Genomic DNA, 23582 nt, shown 5'->3' on the forward strand with positions numbered 1-23582 from the left:
AATAGGGGCTTTATTTAGTTACTTTACAAAAACATCTGAAATTATCTAAATTTCAATACATTAGACAGGCAAATCACGAAGTGATCTTCTAATAGAATTACTTACTTGAAGGGCTGCAAACTCAAATACCTGCAGGGGCCAAGAAGCTAAAGTATAAATAAATTTTAAAATTCTGGAATAATCACAAATTACAGAGATGAAACAGCTGCTACTCAACTCCCCCTAATTGTTACCATCAGAGTAGATGAATCTGGTATTAACAAGTCTTCTTATATTTTTGAAAATAAATTTGAAGTACTGGCAACTAATTGTGTGTGTATGTGTGTCTGTGCATGTGTATGCATGTGTGTGTGTGCATGTGTATGCATGTGTGTGTATTTTATTTCAATCCATTTTGCAGGAAAACAAAATGTCTTCCGCAGGCTATGTCGATCACCAGTTTACCAGTTAGTGATGACCTCAATATTATTTTTCTTTAAAATCTTCAAATGACAAACATTAAAAATCATTTAAAATGCTTCACAAAACTCAATTTACATAGGACTGTTCCACGTTATAACAGTATATGTATATCAAAGCAATATTTTCCAGAGATACTGTAACTATTGTAACTATAAAAAGTTACATAGATATAGATATCTAGAAAGAGATAGATTTACAGAAATAATTTTTTAGCCATGAACAAGTTTTACTACTATTTCTCTTTTGCTTTTATTATGATGAATTGAAAATAATATAAAAGGAATGTGGGTTCCATTAAAGAAAACATTAAGTGGGTGATTAGATTGGGCAATTTAAGAAAATAAAGAGAGGAGAACAGAAATTGTTTAAATCAGATACAAGAGAGATTTTTATTGTTTTTTAAAATTTATTTTTGGCTGTGTTGGGTCTTCGTTGCTGTACACAGGCTTTCTCTAGTTGCGGCGAGCGGGGGTGACTCTTCATTGTGGTGCGTGGGCTTCTCATTGCAGTGGCTTCTCTTGTTGTGGAGCATGGGCTCTAGGCATGCGGGCTTCAGTAGTTGTGGCTCGTGGGCTCTAGAGCGCAGGCTCAGTAGTTGCGACGCGCAGGCTTAGTTGCTCCACGGCATGTGGGATCTTCCTGGACCAGGGCTTGAACCCATGTCCCCTGCATCGGCAGTCGGATTCTTAACCACTGTGCCACCAGGGAAGCCCAAGAGAGACTTTTAGAAGGTACACAAAGATTGAAGAAATTACAAACCCCAAACAGTAAATTCCCTAGGTAGTGACACACACAATTGCCTATGAAGTGACCACTATTCAATAGCTGACCAGTTTGGAGTAATATTTAGCCTGATGGTTATTCTCTTCCTACGAGATAGTTTCTCCCATCACTGTTAAGCACAGAAAAACAGCAAAAGGAGAACACAAAAAAAATCAGTAGGTAATAAGGTAGGGCATCTAGGACTTGCCAAAACATGTATGGGATAGTGTGCCTGTTTATTTTAACATTTCAGGGGTGTGTGCAGTAGGAAATAAAACACCAAGAACTAGGACTATAGAACTGAAAGAGATAAGAGTTGATAAACAATTAAAATGTGGACTTGTGAGCAGCTGAAGTACTTATTTCAGAATGAGGCATATTTAACTGGCAGGGGTTACAAGATGTCAGAGGACATTTCAAATGGATATTAAAAATTTTTTAATATTTGACTAACAGTATGTAAGAATTGTCTCTTCTAAGGACATTCATGTTTAAATAGAGATTAAGTATTAAATGCAAAGGATGATGTAAGTGACGTGGGTTAAATAACGGGGAAGAATTGAGAATGGCAATGATGGGATTTTTCCTGTTGTTCCAGAAATTATACTAGATTCATGATTATATCTTGTACCTAAGGTCAAAATCACCCTTCTGCTGTAAGCCTATGATATTTGGTTACTATGGATGAAAAACAGAGTAACAAAAGGACAATGAACATACATACAGAAAAATATGTGAAGCTTTTATGAATATTTACATGGGCAAAATGAATTAATTTAGAATAAATTTTTAAAAACTAGATATTTTGTCCAGAAACAAATAAAGAGATTGAGTTGCCTGTTGGTGAACAGCTGAATTTTCGCATTAATATGCTTCTTGTTCTTCTTGATCATTGATTCATAGGTAAAAGGCTTTGTATGAATAATTCTCACTATATTGCTAGGTCATAAACAAGACCTTCAATCAGCTCATCTGTGATGGTTAATCTTATGTGCCAAGCTGATTAGGCCAGACACCCAGATATTTGATCAAACACCAGTCCAGATGTTGCTGTGAGGTGTTTTTTAGATGAGAGTAACATTTAAATCAATAAACTATGAGTAAAGCAAATTACCATCCATAACGTGGGCCTTAGCCAGTAAGCTTAAGACCTTAAGGAAAAACAGACAAAGGTTCCCCAAGAAAGAGGGATATCTACCCCCAGATGACCTCGGATGTGAGCTGCAACATCAACTCTTCCCTCTTCCCAAGTCTCCAGCCTGCTGGCTTATCCTGCAGAGTTAGAAATTGCCAGCCTCCACAATCGTGTGACTGATTCCTTAAAATAAATCTCTTTATATCTGTATATACACACATTCCATTGGTTCTTTTTCTCTCGAGATTCCTGACTACTACACCAACATTCCCATTATTAAAATGTCATGGGTACTAGCAAGGAACACGTGGAATTTGAAATGGAAAAAAAACATTTATATCAGCATTCAAAAAATGAAATACTTTGGTATAAATCTAACTAAACATGTACAAGATGTATATGAGGAAAACTATCAAATTCTGATGAAAGGAATCACAGAAAAACTAAATAAATGAAGAAATGATCCAGGTTCATGGATAGGAAGACTCAATATTGTCAAGATGTCAGTTCTTCCCAGCTTTTAACAGATCAACACAATACCAATCAAAATCACAGCAAGTTACTTTGAGGATATTGACAAACCGATTCTACAGTTTATATGGAAAGACAAAAAACCCAAAATCGCCAGCACAATATTGAAGAAGAACAAAGTTGGAGGAGTGACACTACCAGATTTCAAGACTTACTATAAAGCTATAATACTCAAGACAATGTGATACTGGTGAAAGAATAGACAGATAGATCGATGGAACAAATAAAGTACCCAGAAACAGACCCATACAAGTATATTCAACTGACCTTTGATAAAGGAGTAAAGCAAAAAAATTAAGAAAAAATAGTCATTTCAACAAATGATGCTGAAACACTAGACATCCACATGCAATTATACCTTAGGTATGTTCTTCACAAAAATTAACTCAAAATAGATAATAGATCTAAATGTAATTTGGGAAACTACAAAACTCCTAGAAGATGACACACGAGAAAATCTAGATGACCTTGGATTTGATGATGATTTTTTAGATAGAGCATCAAAGGCATGATCAGTGTGAGAAATAGTTGATAAGCTGGACTTAAACAAAATTTAAAACTTCTGCTCTGTGAAAGTCAAGAGAATGAACTGGAAGACAATATTGCAAAAGACATGTGTGATAAAGGATTGTTATCTAAAATATACAAGGAACTCTTAAACCCAGCAATTAAAAAATGAACAACCTAATTTAAAAATGAACAAACGATCTGGACATCTCACCAAAGACGATATACAGATGGCAAATAAACATATTGTATGTCATCGGAGAAATGCAAATTAAAACAACAGTGAGATACCACTAAATGCTTGTTAGATGGACAAAATTCAAAACACCAAAAACACTAAATGCTGGTAAAGATGTGGAGCAACACGAACTCTCATTCTTTGCTGATGAAATGAAAATAATACAGCCACCTGGAAATCACTTCAGGTTTCTTACAAAGCTAACCATAGTCTTACCATCAATCTTACCAGCAACAGCGCTCCTTGTATTTACCCAAATGTTGAAAACATGCCCACACACAAACACAAAAGACTGCACGTTTATAGCAGCTTTATGATTGCCAAAACTTGGAAGCAACCAAGATGCCCTTCAGTAGGCATTTGGATAAATAAACTGTGGTACATGCAGATAATGGAATATTCAGTGTTAAAAAGAAATGAGCTTTCAAGCCATGAAAAAATACGGAGGAATCTTTAAAACATATTACTAAGTAAAAGAAGCCAATATGAAAGGGCTACATACTTTATCATTCCAACTGTATGTCTTCTAGAAAAGGCAAACCTATAGGTACAGTAAAAAGATCAGTGGTTGCCTGGAACTGGCTGGGGAGGGGGGCATGAATAGCCAGAGCACAGAGGATTTTTAGGGCAGTGAAACTGCTCTGTATGATATTATAATTGTGGATATTATACCATCATTATATTGGTGGATATCATTGTACATTTGTCAAAGCCCATAGAATATACAATTCCAAGAGTGAACCCTATTGTAAACTACGGACGGTGGGTGACAATGATGCCACTTTCACTGTACTTTCACTGACTTTGACAAACGTCAGCTCCATGTTAGGCCCATAGTCCTACCCATCCCCCTTTCCTCAGGGCTCAACTTTTGTCTACTCACAGGGAATGCACCCAAGCCAGATGAGTACCCTGTCAACATTTACTCTTGCCTTCACCTGACATGAAAACTGAAAGAATGCCTTTTGCTGATGCAGTTGGTTAATGGTCATGAGACCTTGAGGGGAAGGAAAAACCCCTGGTTCCAGTTCCAGTTCGTCTGGATGTGCTTCTCACTTGGTAGTCAGATTCTGTTTTTAGCTTTGGCCCCTTTCAATCCCCCTGTACCCCTTCTGGTGGTGCTGAATGCAGCTACAATTGTCTCTGGATCATCTGTGTGGGGGATCCTTCCTGCCTGTATGTAAATTACCCACAATAAGCTTCGTAGTTGCACTTTACGGAGTTGCCTGCTTTGCTTTTTGGTCTCGAAGTTCCTTTTCAGTTTCGAGGATATTATTAGATATCTCCACCTCCCAACTGGGTAAGTGTGTAACTTGCTTCTCAATATCACTGTAAACCTAAAACTGCTCTAAAAAATATCCTATTAAAAAATGTCATGGGCTATTAAAAACCCCACTATGAGATTGCAAGTGTCTATTCATTTCTTTCCAGCTGAAGTTGAGGGCACAGCCAGCAATTAAAACATGATTTACATTAAGTTAAAGGATAAAGTAGCATTTTAAAACCATCTGCCATTACTTGCATTATTTATTCAAAGGGTACTACTGTGTAATTGCAGATTTGTGCTGAATAAAGACAAATGTGTTCTCTTTATTGAAGAACTTACAGTCCAAAGATAGCATGGAAATTTAGGAACAACTTTAATTTTTCAGGATCATCAAAACAGGCATTCTAATGGAGGGAGGTAAGTCCAAAGACACTGCTGTGGGTAAGACTTTTTACCCAACATATATATTTATAGTTCTTGTACCTAATAGCATATTGAACCAGACTGTCCTCAGTTTGGCCATAGTGTTGGTCTATACGTATTTTTAAACTTGGCAAATTGTTATGGATGCATATTTCATGAATCTAATAATATCAAATAAATGACATTAAATTACACTCTCAAAACTTAATTGTTCAACTCTATGACATAAATCACAGCAAGATCCTTTTTGACCCACCTTCTAGAGAAATGGAAATTAAAACAAAAATAAACAAATGGGTGGGACCTAATGAAACTTAAAAGCTTTTGCACAGCAAAGGAAACTATAAACAAGATGAAAAGACAATCCTCAGAATGGGAGAAAATCTTTGCAAATGAAGCAACTGACAAAGGATTAATCTCCAAAATATACAAGCAGCTCATGCCGCTCAATATTAAAAAATCAAACAACCCAATCCAAAAATGGGCAGAAGAGCCAAATAGACATTTCTCCATAGAAGATATACAGATTGCCAACAGACACATGAAAGAATGCTCAACATCACTAATCATTAGAGAAATGCAAATCAAAACTACATTGAGGTATCATCTCACACCAGTCAGAATGGCCATCCTCAAAAAATCTAGAAACAATAAATGCTGGAGAGGGTGTGGAGAAAAGGGAACCCTCTTGCATTGTTGGTGGGGATGTAAATTGATACAGCCACTATGGAGAACAGTATGGAGGTTCCTTAAAAAACAGAACTACCATATGACCCAGCAATCCCACTACTGGGCATATACCCTGAGAAAACCATACTTCAAAATGAGTCATGTACCACAATGTTCACTGCAGCTCTATTTACAATAGCCAGGACATGGAAGCAACCTCAGTGTCCATCAACAGATGAATGGATAAAGAAGATGTGGCACATATATACAATGGAATATTACTCAGCCATAAAAAGAAATGAAACTGAGTCATTTGCAGTGAGGTGGATGGACCTTGAGACTGTCATACAGAGTGAAGTAAGTCAGAAAGAGAAAAACAAATACCGTATGCTAACTCATGTATATGAACTCTTAAAAAAAAAAAAAAATTGGTTCTGAAGAACCTAGGAGCAGGACAGGAATAAAGACACAGACGTAGAGAATGGACTTGAGGACACGGGGAGGGGGAATGGTAAGCTGGGACGAAGTGAGAGAGTGACATGGACATATATACACTACCAAAGGTAAAATAGATAGCTAGTGGGAAGCAGCCACATGGCACAGGGAGATCAGCTTGGTGCTTTGTGTCCACCTAGAGGGGTGGGATAGGGAGGGTGGGAGGGAGACGCAAGAGGGAGGAGAGATGGGGATAAATGTATATGTATAACTGATTCACTTTGTTATACAGCAGAAACTAACACACCATTGTAAAACAATTATATTCCAATAAAGATGTTAAAAAAAACTTAATTGTTCAAATATGGGAAGGGGAATCTCTTGAGTTCCACTGAACCATTATCAGTCATTCAGAAGTGTTCACTTCTATGTATCAATAAAATGTGCTATGCTTAACAAATTCAGAAGCAGCAGCATTATACAACTGGAGAGTTTTTTTTTGTTTCCTAGGCATTTAAATCTGCCATGTATTCCTGTAACTAGTTCTTGGTTTGCTTTAGTTTTGCTGTTGGTGGATTTGTTTTGTTTCATTTGGGCCATGTGAACCGTTTCGCCAAACTTATAGCTTAATACATAAATTAAACCCACTTTGCTCTTGAAGATTTTCATGCTGCAACTTTCCCATTAGAGAAGACAATTTGACATTGTGTAGCTATAGATTATTACGATCACACTGAAGACTTATGTCCACTACTTTCCTTTCCCATTTCCTGTTCCAACAGTACTGATCTACCCCAAAGCTCCTGCATTTTATTCCTCTCTGTGTATACATACTCTTTCCTGTGCTTGCAGTGTTCTACCCTCCCTCTGCCTGGCTTACCCCTTAGCTTTGCAAACCCCAGTTTATGTGTGCCCTTTCCTAGGAAACTCACCTTCCTTGCTCCCCAAGACTTAAACACTCTATCTGCTTCCATCCAGTAGCTTACCCAGATACACAATATGTACTTCAAATGCTGCTGTTAGTTCATGGTGCCATATTGCAACTTATTTTTATTTATTTATTTTTCACAATCTGTCCCCCTCTGAGTGCGTGATCTTTCTGTCTGGTTAGATGCTGTATTTTATTCATCTCTATGTTCCCATGCCCACATGTATTTTCTGGCCCATAGTAATTGCTTAAGAAATGTTGGATGAATTTAATTAAGTGATACATATTACTCCATCAGCAGCAGCAGGTAATGTTTTATTTGAAATCCAGAATATATTTGTTTACTGCTTAAAAATCAAAAGTTAACCTAGAGAAGTTAGCATCCTAACCATGCATCGCCTACCCCCTCCGCACCCCAGTACCCTTTTCACTTAAATAAGAAGCTGTTTTATTCTTGCAGTTTCTGCTAATTGAGAAGGCAGTGTGATTGGGCTGCATTAATGCAAGTGGGATTTGCCTAGACATCAATAAACTCGAAACGCTCCCGGTAGGCCACTTGTAGTGTCAATAAATGTTCATAATTACTTGCTCCTTTGAGTATTTTAGACCCAACCTCCTATTCGCTCTACTGTGAGCAGAGACCTGAGAGGTTCTTAACTTTCTACATCTTAGGGGAAGAATGGCAAACATTGCCAGGGCTCTCGGGTTTTCAAGCAAAGGTGTTGGCTGTTATCCTTGTTACTTTAAGCTGTCAAGGGACTGGAAATTGGAACAGCCACTCTTGCGCCCCTCCAGCAGAGGACTGGGGGTGAACCTCACCGTTTCTGGGTTTAGGAAGGTGTAAACCCCAGGGGCCAAGAGTGGATGACAGCTGGAGACACCGCTCAACCTGAAAGAACAAGAAAATGAATTGAGAGGCTCTGGGGGAAGGGGTGGAGGTGAAGAGCTTGGGACCCGCTCAAATAGATGGGGGAAATCCTGGCTTCCAGGCACTATGTCACCCGAGGAATGGCTCCCGACCCACCTCCACCACCCCTCAGTAAAAGCCAAGCCAAGGCATGGTACAACCTGAGTTGCAAGCTTCTCTCTGGGTGAGGGCGGAGACCCAAGACTTGGAGAAGGTCTCTGAAGACTAGAACCTAGGACGGGAAAAGTGCCCCTGCCACACAATACAACAGAAGTAAAAACAAAGAGTAAAGGGGAGGAGAGGGTGAAAATCAGGCTAAATGCACATTACTAAGACTTTCAGAGAAAAGCTGGCTCTTCCATTTTTTTCCTTCTTTTCTTCCTTCCTCTCTTCCTTCATTTCTTTTCTCCTTCCTTCCTTCGTGTGTGTGTGTGTGTGTGTGTGTGTGTGTGTTGTGTGTGTGTATAGGTGTACTTGCATTTGAAAAGGAGGTCCTACTTTTCTCAGAATCCTGTCTCTCAGCAGGGAAGTTCAAGTGGGATTGGAGTTTCCTTGACTCCTGCGTGAGGAGTTTCCAAATGGCAATGAACGAGTCACATAAATATCCATGAAGTTCCTAATGACACCTCTGTCATCAGTTGTTTCCTGCAGAATCCTGAGTCGGGGTCGTCATCCACCACCCACGCTGAGTGGGCGATCGGCTGATCTGCTCGCGTGTGTATTTGTACTTTCCGGATTGAGCGGTGCACGGAATATAAACTCCTTCCCTATCCCTCCCCGCATTCACTCCACTTAAGAGGGCGTGCGTTTGTGTGTGCGCGCGCGCGTGTGTGTGCGCGCGCGCGTGTGTGTATATTTAGCAAAGACGCTTGGAAGAAAGTACCCCTCTTACTACCCACCACCAGCTCTATCCGATAGAGCAGGCGTCTCCGATCTGTCCCCAGCTGAGGTGTCCTCTCCACGCTGATGCGGACTATCTCGGTGCTTCCTTGTCCACAGAGCTAACGCTTTGGTGTCCCGAGAGGGCGACCAGACTTCTTAGTGCGCTGCTCTCTTCCCACGGTGTGCGAGCACTGGTGCGTGCGTGTGTGTGTGCGTGTGTGTGCGTGTGTGTGTACACGACTGTGAGCTTGTGAGCTTCCTCTCTCTGCACAGTTCAGGCAAGGCCGGCGACGTTACTCTCCAAGCAGCCGCCAGCGACGAAAGGCAACAGCAGCCTCCGCCCCTGAGTCCCGTGATTGGCTGGTTTTGTTCATCATTTCCATGCTAGGAAAAGGGAAGGGCCAGTGACGCCCCCGAACCCGGCTGCAGAAGCGGCCGCCACCTCCAATGTACAAGGTGTCTCTTCGGAAAAAAACCTGAGCCCCAGGGAGGCGGCGAGGAGCGACCGGGTTAGGGCTGGCGGGAACCGCGAGAGAGTGCGCTGGGCAGCGCTCGAGTACCAGCGGGAGCTTGGCCGCAGAGGACCCTCGAGACCTGCTTCTGAGATCCCAGCTCCACGCTCTCCTCCCATTTTACAGATCCTCCCCCCCTCCCCGCGACTACATCTCCCCAAAACGGAGCCTTTATATGAAAAGAAGGTGAGGGAGCTGGGGCAACCAGGACTTTCCCGGGCACCCAAGATGCGCTCCATTAGGAAGAGGTGGACGATCTGCACGATAAGTCTGCTCCTGATCTTTTATAAAACAAAAGAAATAGCAAGAACTGAGGAGCACCAGGAGACGCAACTCATCGGGTAAATGCAAAGCTTCATTTTAGGATATGATAAAAAGTCAAGCCATAAATGAAATGTGAATATAGACGACAGAGTGAGGGTTGGGGTAGTATTTGTGTTGGTGTCAGCTTGTGAGTGTTTAGTCTCGTGAATTAAATAACAAAGGCTGTTGTTGAGGTGCGTGTGATTCTCTACAGCGGGTTCTCAGTACGAGTTCAACTTGCCCTGTGCGGTGATAGTGACAGTTGTGTTGGTGCTGGGGCTCGCACGCCAAAGAAGTCACTGCAGAAGTGTCAACAAAGAATGGGTGCCCTTGTCCTTTTAGTCCCAGGGCAGAACTCAATCTAGATGTCTTTATTCACCATCTGGTTGCCCTTCCTTCTTTCTCTGCCCTATCACTCTAGGGAGGTACTAGAGAAAGCTGGCTTCCTGAAAGGCTGAAGTTAAAGCTCAGAAAGCAGGAAATGTGTCTCCTCTGTTTCTTTACAATTCTTTGTTGTCGGGTAGATCTGTGTATCATAATTTGATTAGAAACTCCAGGTCAAACAACTATACTTCCTTATTTGCTGTCCGTGGGTAAAACCCATGGGCGTCATGGTTACAGTTTTGGAAACTGGGTGCTGTAGCTTCACACAGACTATATTTCTGCTCTTTAGTTTGTCTAGATGAGTTCAGAATCTTCCTCCACCCCAGTAAGTTCTCTAAATATCACACTTCCTTCCTCCCTCCCCCCTGGCCTCTGTGTCTTTGAAGTTTACCCAGGAGGTGGTGGCAACTTTGTGTTGCTTACATAGCTTGGAAGCGTTTTCTGAGGATGTGAACCTGGTTGTCAACTCTGTTCAAAGTCCTGTTTCGGAAATCCTGCCTCATCCGGAGGCGTCTGCTATCGCTATCGGAAACTCCACACTGGCAGAGATGCCAGCCTGGTTTTTATTTTCCCTAAGATTTATGAAAACCAAGATAGAACCCTTGCCGTTGGGGCGGGTGGGGTCGGGGGTGGGCGGTGGACAGGACTGCTAAAACGTGTGCGCGCGTGCACACACACACAAACTTAATGCACTCCGTTACTTAATATTCCTGCTCCTCCCTAAGTAATGAGAATTTAAGTCAGCAAGACGCCGGCTTAAATTTACAGAAGAAATTGTTATTTTATAGAAAATTAACATAGAAGTACAGTCGAAAGCGACTGGAAGAGAATGAAAAAGCTAATAAGGGATGGGCTGGCTGATTGTTATTCATCAACAAATCTCTAAATGGTCTATGTTGGGGGGAAACACGCCGAACTGTATGATGTTAACACAGGGAGTGGGTGGGTTGAAAATTCAGCCTAGCTCGATTGTCAGAAAAGAAGGACTCTGGGCGGGGGTGTGGGCACCCCCGGTAGAGACCTGTGCTTCCCAGGCAGACAAAGGGGTCTTCAGGAAGGTGGTGAACCGGCGCGTGGGGGAGAGGCGGAGGCTGGGGCGTGGGGGTCGAGGCTCTTTGTTCCCTTCCCGGCTGGTGGGCTCCGAAGATATGCCTGAGCCCAGACAAAGCGGCCAAGCCTCGCCAGGACTCTGAGGTTCGGGCCCTTGGCTGGCAACCCTGAAGAGCGAGAGTGGGAGGGACGAGGCAGGCGAGAGGAGGCGCCACACGCCACCCAGGCGTCCTCTCCGGGCCTCCCTTAGCCGCCGGCAGGAAGGAGGAGCGTATCCCGAGTACTCCGGGTCAAATAACCGACCTGGGATGCGCCTCATTTCCCGGGCGACGTTCCTCCCGTGGCCTTTCCTGGACGCCGCCGGCCGGTGGGCGCTGCCCAGGGCGCCGAGGAGGAGTAGGAGGCGGGCGCAGGCAGGGGCGCGGCGGTCGGGCCAGCTGGGGGTGAGGGGATTCTCTTGCACCTTTTTCGGGCTGAGCCTGCTTTCCCTGCTCCTTCGAGATTGCGCGGGGCGGGCGCGGGTTCATCAAACAGAAGGAGAAGTGCGCGGCGGAGCAACTGCTGCTCCGCGAGAGCTGGCCGCGGGGGTGGAAGAATGAGTGAGGAGACGCGGAAGCCTTTACTGCAGGAATCAGGCCCCCTTTAAAAATAAAAATAATAACTGCTGCTCAGTCGGCAACCGGGCTCCTCCTTCCTAATTAAATCCCGCAATTACGGCCGTGCAGGGCGAGACAGCGCGCGTCTCCCGGTGCCCCGCAGCGTCGAGGCAGCCGCCGCCAGCTCTTCCCTGAGCCCTTGGGGTTGGCGCTGCCGGGGGCAACGTGAGGACAGGTAGTTCCCCCTGAGCGCTGTTTCGCTTTTCCCTCACATGAAACGTTCAGAGGAAAAGCTTGTGATACCAGTTTATAATTTCGTTTCAACTCCAGAATAGTGCTTCTGGTGGAGGAGTTGACTCATCAAACGGCCTTCTTCTCCTTGACTCTCTTTCTACCCAAGCCACGTGGAGGGACTCGTTTTGAGATGAGTAAACTAGAGTGGCGGTTTGGCCTCAGAACCCAGGCCAGTCATCAGCAGTGAGGTAAACGGCAGTCCCTGACCTTTTGGGGGACACTGCGTGCCTTGCCAGTGGGCAGCGGATTCAATTCTTAGAACATCCTCCTAGATTCATATTTAGCTTCCCTGCTACCATTTTGCAATAGGCAGCAGTTTCTTTATCTATTCGACCTGCCTCCGTTTTAACACTGGAGGCCCCATCTAGAGTCAGTGTAACAAGGTTCTTGTATGCAATATGGAGCAGTCATTCCACAGAGAAGGAAAAAGAACAGCAGCCCAGCTTTCCTACCAACCATCCACATTCTCGTTTCTCCAGAGGAATACTAGCAGCATGTTTGTAATATGGAATTACTGGAGAATAGGTCAAGTAATAATTGGACATTTAAAACTGTTTCCTTCGAAGCTAACCTATCAATTGCCTGGTCTGTTGACTAGTGAAGTTTAACTGAAAGGGCATTAGGGGTATGAAGTGGTCTATTCTTAATTGATATTTTTTTCTTAATGGGAAAAATGGCACTTGTCTCACAACTGGCCTGTAATTTTACTGGCTCTGTGTGCTCTTTGGTATAATTAGAAATATGTTAACTTAAGGGTCCTACAGGTAAAAATATGTGGGTATACGCATTTAATGAAATAATGTATTTGAAAGTGTAACAAACTTTAATACCAAATAGACATTTGCTTTGATTATTATTCCTTAAAACTTGCTACATACTGTTTTCCTGGGTGACTTTAAATGACACTTTAACTTACTTTCCTTACTATCTACAGATTTCATTTTTAATTTGTGTACTTTAGGTTGTCTCACTAGATGATCAGCAGTATTAGTTCTGAAACTTATGATAGAAGTGACAGTGGAGATAAGCATTCATACTTAGAGTATTATCACTGTTAGCAATGGTAGTTCCAGTTTGTTCTAGGGTGGAAACACACTCTTGTAACTCAGGAAACCAGAATCTGCATGTTACTTCATATGTTATATTTGGAATTCTACTAAAAGCCATAGGCTGTAAGTTAAGGTAGTACATCGCATCTTTATTTTTAGTTGTTTGGCACTTAGGGAATGAAAACACAGAATTGCCTGCTGTTTGTGTTCAGGCTTAATTTGATGCAAGTTCTTTTCATTTAAATGACTTAAATTTTTATATTAAAGAGAAAGTTTAACCTAAGGGAACACATTCATTCCAAAGCCAAGTCAAGAAGAGCTTACAGTGGGGTTCATTGCAGGGCTTTTGGGGACCTAATTTCATGAACGAAAATTAATCTTGTGTGTTATGTACTTCAGAATTAATAGAATAAATTGTAGTGATGCCTGGCAACTCATATTTCAAAGAAAAATATTTGTAAAGACTAGTAATATAACTGCTGATTAGCTTCTGTCACTGGTATCGCATAGATGACCATCTAACTGGGTTTTTCTTAGCTCGATATAAGCAGGGATACTTTATAATATATATTGCTTTATTTCTTTTATATGTTGTGTAATTATCCCTTTAGAAGTACGTGTTGAATCTTCCTGTATACAGCCCCATCAGAGAAATGTTTTCAGTGCAGCTGTTTAGCACTCGTCTCTGATCTGGGATGAGAAACTAGTAGGGGGTGGCAACATCCTTCATGCCTTGCATTCACAGGAAGGAAAAGCCTATTCCAGACCGAGTACTACCAAGGTCACAAGCAGAAAAACCCCTTGGGACTCATTTAACCTTATACAAAGAAATTTGCTCCAGAGCCTCAGGTTGCTGGCAGCCTGGCCTTCTCACACATGAATTCCATTGACTTCAAGAAGTGTGACTAGTTGTAAGCTATTTTCATTCAAAATTCTTTCCAGTGGTAAAAGTCTGAAATTTGACTTATCACCAGTTCAAAGAGTAGAGTAATGTGGTAGCATTTCATTAATATAAAACTGATTTAAACTTTTAAAGCACTTTTTTAAATCTTAGAGGTTCTGAAAAGCCTCCATACAATATCATAGCAATCATTCTGCCTTATAAAAATGTATCTTATCTACCTGTCAGTAAAGCAATCTCCCACAGATATTTAAAATGCCAGCTTACTTCTTCTGTAAAAGTTTATTGGTGGTGAAAATAATTATTTTAATTGTAGCAATCTGTGGTTAGAAAAAGATGATACTGACAGGACAGTTAGTTATTAACAAGATGAAGATGGGGAAGGTCCCTACCCCTAGAAATGGTGAGAGTTTGTGTCCATACTCTTGAAGGCGTATCTCCAAAAGTGTGAAGGTTAACTCCGTATATCCACATTTTCATTCATATGTAATAGTTATTATCATTAGACGTGTAATATAAAAATTGACTCGGGGCTACTGAGTAGTAATTGCACCCTATGTTTCCTTGCATCCTAAATGACCTCTATAAAATGACTATGATTAGCCATGCATAGGCATGCAAGTGTATCATTTTCATCAGTAGGACAGTTTAAAATATTAATTTTTATAGAGTTCTAAATTTCACAGGGAGTAGTTGCATTTGATGCTTTGAGTTGCTTCAAATTGGAACTACATGTTTAAAAAAGAATGCAAACCAAAATACCAAACTATCAGCCTCCAATTACAGAATTCATCTAGCAGCTGTTGCACAGGCAATGTTTCCATTGATAGTAGGGGAGGATTGCCTACATAATAAACACAGATTTAGACTTTGTGACTGAGCAAATAGTCGTGTTACTTTTTTTTTTTTTTTTTTTTTTAATTTTCGGTACGCAGGCCTCTCACTGTTGTGGCCTCTCCCGTTGCTGAGCACAGGCTCCGGACTCACAGGCTCAGCGGCCATGGCTCACGGGCCCAGCCGCTCCGCGGCATGTGGGATCTTCCCGGACCGGGGCACGAACCCACGTCCCCTGCATCGGCAGGCGGACTCTCAACCACTGCACCACCAGGGAAGCCCTAGTCATGTTACTTTTTAACTATGTTTTTGAGATTCTAAAAAATTGAGGTGACATGTAATGAAATACAGATATTGAAAGGGCTATGCCTAGAGAGGTGGCTTTTTTATTCTCTGAATCCGGGTTTACTTGTATAAAGTACCAAGGAATAGTCTACTGAACAATGAAGAGGTTCATCTATAAAGGTCCTAATGGTATAAATGCGATCATAGGTGTCTGTCACCTACCACCAACACCCCTGCTAGTAGCATGCAGCATGATATACTTGCCTGTTGCTATTAATTGGTGGGGATAGCATAGTTAATTATTTGATATAACAGAAAATACCAGTAATAATGGCTACTGAATGAGTTTTCCCCCCATTGCAATCTCTATCTCCCCACCACCGACTATCAGGGAAGCATCTCATTGTTGAGATGTTTTGAGACCGATGTAATTTTAGAATTAGCACTTCAATTGTGTTTTATAAATTACTTTCACATGCAGAGCTCCACTTCTCACAAAGTCAAAGCATATTAGATAATGTTTTTGCAATTTTCAAGGTAAGGTAAAGTCACGGTGGCTTTACCACCGTGAAAGAGAATATTGTCAAAGGACATATGGGCTAGCAAGTGATAGAATCACAAACATGCCCAGATCACCTGACATTAAAAGACTTCTTACTCCAAAACAAAAGCTCCTTCCATTATGTCTGTATGTCTTCTGTAACAATCTTAGGAGTCACAGTTACACAGATGCAGGAGAATTGGCCAAACATCCTGTCTCTATTGTTAAACACAGCAGGGGAGGGAGGGGCTAAAGGGGAACAGAACTGCGATGAGAATTTTTTTCCTGAAATACTACAAAGGTCTTTTCTTTGTATAAAAATAGTTTTATTTCAAAAATAATAAGTAAAATAATAAGTGTAAATGATTCTCCTGATAAAGTCATATTCACCTAATCTTTATAATACCTTTCATCATGCTTACACCTCTTCTTCTAACAGGTAGAAAAAGTTGTATCTACAAGTTGTCACCAGTAATCTAAATCAAATCATGTATTATGCTGTTTATACAAAATGCTTCTTACTTTCACAAAGCTGCCATTGTGATTTGTTTCAGAGATGGTGAGCTGTGTTTGAGTCGATCACTTGTCAATAGTTCGGATAAAATCATTCGAAAGTCTGGCTCTTCAGTCTTCCAGCATTCTGTAGAAGGTTGGAAAATCAATTCCTCTTTGGTCCTAGAGATAAGGTGAGTTTCTTTAATAAGGCATAATAAATTTCATATCATGTTCTAGAATACATTGGGCTTGGCAAACTTATATTGAATGCTTGATTTATAGTTTAAGTATGAATACTTCAGTAAGAATGAACAGGCTGTTAATGTTTCTCACTGAAGGATGTGAAACTATAAAACTGAAATCATTATACAGCCAGAAATATAAGGATGAATATGTGAGTTTTTAATATACTGTCTTTATACTAATGAAATAAAATGTTCGACAGAGTCCTAATGTTTAACACACTTTTCTTTTTTACTCGGGATGAACGTATATTTTGAGAATTATCTTTAACTTCTCTAAAGTCTTCATACTGATCTTGTGTTTTCTCACACTGGATATAAGTAGAGCCTATTCAACTGCCATTTAGCCAACAATTATAAATAAATTTGACTTATTCTATGAAGGGGTATTTCTATGTGTGCTCCTATAATAAAAGTCTCAATAATTATACCCTAAATAGGTAACAATTAGCAAATAAGGCTTCTAGAGTACAGGTTTATTCTCTGTAAGATTCTGGTATTTTCGCTTAGATAAGCTCTTGAAATCAAACTCAGTGCCTACATATATCCATTATATCTTGTTTTCTTCAATTATAATTCTCTAATAAGAAAGTTAGGGCCAGACCTTCCTAATTATGGAGGAAGCAAGCAGATCATTTTCTCTATAGTTACGTTGCTCTATTGGTTGGTATGTTTAAATCAGCATTTCAGTAAATCAGAACTCTTTAAAAAAGTTCAAGAGAACAGCCGTCCTCTACATAATAAAATCATTGCATTTTTCTAGTATTGGCAAAATGCTAATTACTCCATGATTGGATACGAACACACAGATTTTGTAAGAGTAGGTTAGTGGTTACGAGGGTAAGCTGCTGATCTGCTGGGGTTTCTACCTCCTCACTTCTTGGATCACATGTATGTATAATGTAGATTATAAGCCCCTTTAAGGAAGAGTCTACTACCTTCATCTTTAGAGTATGCATCGCAATTCATAGAATGCATTGCAGCAAAGGCACTCACTACATGTTGAAATATAGTTGAAAGAATGTCTGGAAATTAAAAAGAAATGGGTGCCATGGAAATGCAGGAATGGTTAGACTACTTTGTTTTAAAGCTTTCAAAGTGACTGGAATGGAGACAGGAATCAAACCATGGCAATGTCAAGTGGTGTATGTTTGGCTGTTTTTAGTTTAGGGTGAACTTTGTGTATTTGTAGGCAGAGTGCAAGAACAGTGAGATGAGTAGCGTGTGATGTAGTGCAACTCTGACAGAGTTTATAAATTGGTGTCTTCTGTGTAGAATATGTTCAGAAAGCAATATTTATTTCAACTGGGTGAAAAGAAACTTAAAGCAGTACTAAAAATTAGCAGATTCCTTATAAAAGTACAGATTTTCATATACTCTTAAGAAATTTTAAAATGTGACAACTCTGGATCTGTGTTCCTCCTGAGAACTCTTTGGCCGAAGCCAACACTAACCACGAGCTCTCCAGTTTGACAGTTTTACACCTGGAGCTCCCTTTTCTCATGATACCTACCTAGTGTCTTCCTCACTAACTCATACTCCTATACCCACATTTGAATTTAGAAACCCTGTAAGGGAGGAGATAATTATGAGGAAAAAGCTACAGGATATGGAACTAGATGGGGCCATAAATACAGTGTGGTTGAGTTTAGCACAGAGTAAGGATTTATGTTTCTTAGAAGTAGATTGGAAACAGAGAAATATGGGTGATTAAAAAAGAAAATATTTGATCTCTGAGGATGCCTAGAAAGAGAACCTTCAAGTTTGAATGATTTGGCAAGAAAGGTGTCAATTATGTAAGGCTCTGTAGATCAGGTAAAGGAAAGTAATGGAAGAAAGTAAAGTAAGAAATTGTAACAGTTTAATATATCTAGCCATGCTAAATAATATATCAGATAAAGTCTAATAAATAAATTAAATACATAATTAACAATAGTTTAATCAATATATCTGACCATGCCTTCCTAGTATGTATGAAAAAATGAATACTATAGATGTGCATGAGGCTATATCTATTGCTATTTTTAAGATATTCAAGCTAAGGGTATTTAACATAAATTGACCCAAGCAATTTATTATTGCAACTTTACAAATTAATGAGGGTTGCATTCATATCTTTGAGGGTGATTTATTTTCAATTATAACAGCTAATAATATGAATGAAATGTTAGTACTCTTCATATGGTTCTCCTTAACAGATAAGTAAACAATAAAACAGTGAGCAAATATTGAATAAGACATACAAAGTTGTCACTTCCTTACAAGGAAATAATAATTTGTAAAACCATTACTGTACAATGTACAAACAGTTCATAAAAATTATAATTGCCTATAGCTGTAGTGACTAGTAAGTGTCAATCAATTTGACACCTATAATAAAAAATTTAGAATATAAAAATACCTGATTATTGGCTTAGCTTTCTTTCTAAGTCATACTTGAAACTAATCTTAAAGTATTTTGGTTATTTTCCTTTGTTTTTTCCCCACATCTATAGCATTTATGAAGAACCACATTATTTTGTGTCTATGAGTGGGTATGGGCATATTTTACAAGTGTTTTCAAAATTCTACTTTGAAGCTTTTGATTAAGATGTTACAACTAATCATTTTTGATCTTACATGATTGAACTCTGCTTACAAATCTTTCTCATTTAAAAAATCTCATTAAACTTAATAATGCACTTGTGATATTCCTAATAAATTATTTATCTATTTGCATTAAAATGTGAAACAGTCACTGAAGATAAATTGTTTTTCCCTATATTTGTAGACATGATTTTCTTTCTTATTACTGATTCTTCCAGCCCTATATGCACTCTGCCGCTTTCATAAGCACATCAAGAATTGATTCATATATATTCATCAAACAACTGTACCTCTGGGGAGTTGTCTGAGAGAGACGGTTTCATGTATTAGTTCATTGTACTTGGAAAATTCATCAAGATTTAGGGAAGTTCATGAATTCCACAGCTAACTTCACAATTAAACTAATTAGCTTGGTTAAAGGCTTGATGTTATTGGTAGTAGTTCTTTATTATCGTAAGCTAAGAAATGATACACTTAAGATGTATCAGATGTTGTGAGTGTATCTGTGAACATTGTACTGAGAAATTATCTAGTCATGTCCAACACTTGTGACTTGACTTGTTTCATCTTCGGGTTGTTTCTTTCTTTCCCCCTCATTTTTCATATGTTGGATAGAAACATAAAGAATTACATACAGTACCAGATATGGATGTATAGAAATGTATGAGCTCAGCTACTCATCAGGACCAGAATAAGGACATCATAATTAGTCAGCAAAAATATTTTCAACTCTTAGTGTCATCATATATTGAAGTTCTTAACCAGATAAGGTTTGCAGGTTGACTAAACATAATTGCAAATTTATATGTGCTTCACCTGTCAAAAAGAATTTGCTGTTGCATGCATTGATTTACTTTAGAAAAAGGTCCACATACAATTCAATAGCACACGTCGTGGGTCACACAGCTTGTTAGTCCCAGAGTCAAGCTTCAAAGCCAGGCCTGACTGTGGAGCCAGAGCTCTTATTATGAGATAAATCTTCTGGAAGACTATTGTTTAATACTAAAAATGAATACTATTAAAATGCATCTTTATGAAGTACAGAGAAGTTGACTTTTTTGCTCTAAAATAATATAAGATAGTATTCATCCAATATTACCAAATGCTGGGCCAAATATCAAATGTCTGTCTGAGGTGTAAACTAAAAAGTGTTTTCTTCAAGCTTTTTTGAGACAATTTTGCCTTTTCATTTGGTTGTGCTCAGGGTTTTTCTTTTAATACTAACTAGAATATTTTTCCTATAACAGCTAAGACCCTTAGCTCAGAAGCCCTAATAAGCTATAGGTTATGTTTTTTTCAGAGCTTCGAGGCATATTGCCTTGCAGAAATAATCTCTTGAGACAAAAAATTGTGTTCTGTCTGCTTTTTGTAGGCATAATGAAACACTTGGCATTTCTTAAACTTTTTTTTTTTCTTTTTAGTAAACTATGTCAGTAACAACTGAACTGATTCACTGATTTTTGTCTGGAGTCAAAAGTTTGCAAAAACTGATTCCTAATATATGTATCACTACCTAATTTGTTTCTCAACTTGAGATGCATTCCAGCTGTAAGATTTGCCTCACAATACTTGCTGATGGAGTCAACAATGTCATTTAGATTAAATTTTAGTTGCCACAGCACATGTGCTTGTTGTTGACAGGAAACCTACAGAGAAGAAAGAGTGGCACCTGGTGATAGGTTAGCTATATGTAACATTTCACAAGTGAAAACAATGTTTAGAAAATTAATTCCCCAGGACTCTGCAGCTGCTATTTCAAGTGGTGGGTGATGTTGAAAGGGAAGTTCTACTTGAAAATTCAGCTGAAAAGTTTCTGTATAGAATCTATTCCTGTCAGTTTCACAGTCTAAACCAGTCTTTCAGTTTAAGCCAGCATTGCCTAACAAAAAATATAATCTTTATGACTAATTTTTTAGTCTTACCAAAAGTGAAGCATATTTCCTGATTTCTATCAGTTATCTTTATCGTTAAAACAGTTGCTGAACTTAGGTGTTCGCTTTTCGAATAGGGTTTCAAAAGTTACTTTATGCTTAACAGAATGACAGAGACCTGTAAGGAATCTTTTGTTGTTACTGTTCTTTTAAGTCACACACAAAAAACACAATCCTCTGCTTGAAAAATCTGGTAGTAACTCAACCACATATTACAAAAACTTATTCTGGTACAGCCTGCATATTAAACATCGGCTTTTGTTGATTCATGCTTCCTTAGAGCCCAGAAGTTAGAGTTTTCTTTCTATCTCTCTCATTCTAAAGTAATTTTGTTTAACTTGCTGTTTTCATTTATATCAAGTACCTTTTGAGCAAAGCGTATATATTCTCCTTGGTAGTACTTAACGTGTTGTTTCAGTTCAGCATAAGTACAAGAGTTTTTCAGGCTTCCAGTGATATTTAGTTAAGTACATTTAAGCACTAGTTTTCTTCTTTGTTTTTTTTTTAATAGATTTACAGTATGAACAACAGTTAGACTTAGCAAATCCATAGAACTTTTACAGTCCATTAAATCTATAATCTAAAAATACCTACAGCCTACTAGGGAGAAAAAAAAAACTAACTTTACTGTTACCAGAAAATATTAAGCATTTCATCAATATATTCACTCATAGTAATTATTTTCAGTCTTTCTTGCATCCTACACCAGGAATCTTAGCTCAGATAGTTTTCCATGTATAGATTTAAGCCCTAAAATAGAAACGAAAGTTTGGTTCAATGCAGGATAAAGGACAAACTAGAGACATTCAAGGTCCCCCCACCCTTTTCAGTTTAAAAAAGCAAATTCAACACTAACAATTGTTCTGAGTTTTCTCTAAGAAACTTACATTTTTATATTTTGATTAGACTGTGTGAATTGGTATTTTGTATTCTGTCTTGGAAAATACTTTTACTATTTTTTACTGCTTCCATTTAAAAAATAAACTACTGTTGAGCCTGTAAGACAGCATTGGAGTAATACGTACAATAGTATCATCTGTACTTAATAATTATTTATCACATTAAGCATTATTTTCTTCCTAAACTTACAGTCCACTTTTTAAATATCAATTTTCCGTAAGAATGAATGAATTAAAGGTGTTCTCTTATACTCAGATTTAGAAGACATATGTTTGAAAATATTTTTGCTGCTAACTTTCTATAACACAGCAAAGGTTCTGTGATTGCAAAGTCCCTCTTGCTATCAGTTGACAAGCGTTTAAGTGTTAACTTTATGAGTAAGGGGATTTTCCTTTTTGGATTTCCAAGCTAAAGAGTCTTCTTTGAAATCTGGACCTCTATTGACTTCATGCTTGCAAACATGCCACTACTTGTGAGTGGCATCTTCAAATACTTACAGCAACCCCTTTAAATTATGTTCAAAGGAAAATAACACCATCTAGTTTGGCGATCTGACCACATCCGTGCAGTCTTCATTTTAGAGTCAAGCTTGTCATTTTCACAGGAAATGAAAAAAAATTTTTTGTTGAAATACAGGTGTCAGGCATTATTTAATTTTTTCACCAAACGAGTAAGTGGTAGTTAATTTGTACAAAAGTTGATTGCTGCTCTTGGTGCTAGCTGTTAACTTTTGTGAAGAATCACATGTGCTTAACATAATGAAAGAGTTCTCAATTTTCTGCAATTCATATGCTCTATGGCTGCTGATTTCACCAGCAATTCTCTTCTTATGTAGTCTGTACTTTGTTAAGATTATTATAATGCCTGATAATTTCTGTTAATTTTAAAATTTCATTTGTAGGGCATTTATATAGATTTTGCTGTACAAATTTTACTCCTTGCAAACCTGAAATTCCAAACATTTGAGAAAAAAAATTCTTCTTTTTTTTCTTCTGCGGTGTGTGGGCCTCTCACTGTTGTGGCCTCTCTCATTGCGGAGCACAGGCTCCGGACATGCAGGCTCAGCGGCCATGGCTCACGGGCCCAGCTGCTCCATGGCATGTGGGATCTTCCCGGACTGGGGCACGAACCCGTGTCCCCTGCATCGGCAGGCGGACTCTCAACCACTGCACCACCAGGGAAGCCCGAGAAAAAATTTTTTTAAATGGTCTCTTTTTCAGAGAGTTGATGGGTGTATTCCTTGTGTATAAAATCTGGCCAAATAAAGTATTCAATCATCTGGTTTCCTAATTAGATCACACGTTAAAGTGGGACCTATTTAAAGCAAACCAAAATAAAGAAAACAAAAAGAAAGATGAGTTAGTTATTTTACATCCCTCCTTGCTAGTCATGCTTCTGCTTTATGAGTATGATTTGGGGAATTGCCCTTTTGATGGAGTGATAGGAAGAGATCATATTCTGTGCTTAATAATAAAATGTATAAATAGTGATGGAGCTTAAACAGTAATAGCATTAGAGGAAAATGTCTATCCT

At 39.2% G+C, this 23582-nt stretch overlaps 1 protein-coding gene and 1 long non-coding RNA gene across 3 annotated transcripts in view; one reads left to right on the forward strand and one right to left on the reverse strand.

The window, feature by feature from the left end:
• Window positions 1-738: 738 nt before the first annotated feature.
• LOC125963829 (uncharacterized) lies at window positions 739-9399 on the reverse strand. The gene is made up of 3 exons (XR_007476253.1): window positions 9164-9399; window positions 8177-8246; window positions 739-1155 (listed from the first exon to the last, which is right to left on the reverse strand). It is a non-coding gene; the product is annotated as an uncharacterized LOC125963829 (long non-coding RNA).
• A 150-nt stretch (window positions 9400-9549) lies between these two features.
• Window positions 9550-23582, forward strand: part of ST8SIA4 (ST8 alpha-N-acetyl-neuraminide alpha-2,8-sialyltransferase 4) — a 106287-nt gene continuing 92254 nt past the window's right edge. The window contains exons 1-2 of one of the 2 annotated variants that reach the window (XM_004281313.4): window positions 9550-9999; window positions 16450-16581. In XM_004281313.4, the coding sequence (XP_004281361.1) occupies window positions 9887-9999; window positions 16450-16581 (245 nt within the window). In that variant the 5' untranslated portion in view covers window positions 9550-9886. The remainder of the gene's footprint in view (window positions 10000-16449; window positions 16582-23582) is intronic. The other variant, XM_033408459.2, reaches the window with a different exon arrangement.

The sequence above is a fragment of the Orcinus orca genome, chromosome 3, assembly GCF_937001465.1.
Source record: "Orcinus orca chromosome 3, mOrcOrc1.1, whole genome shotgun sequence".
NCBI classification, from domain to species: domain Eukaryota; kingdom Metazoa; phylum Chordata; class Mammalia; order Artiodactyla; family Delphinidae; genus Orcinus; species Orcinus orca.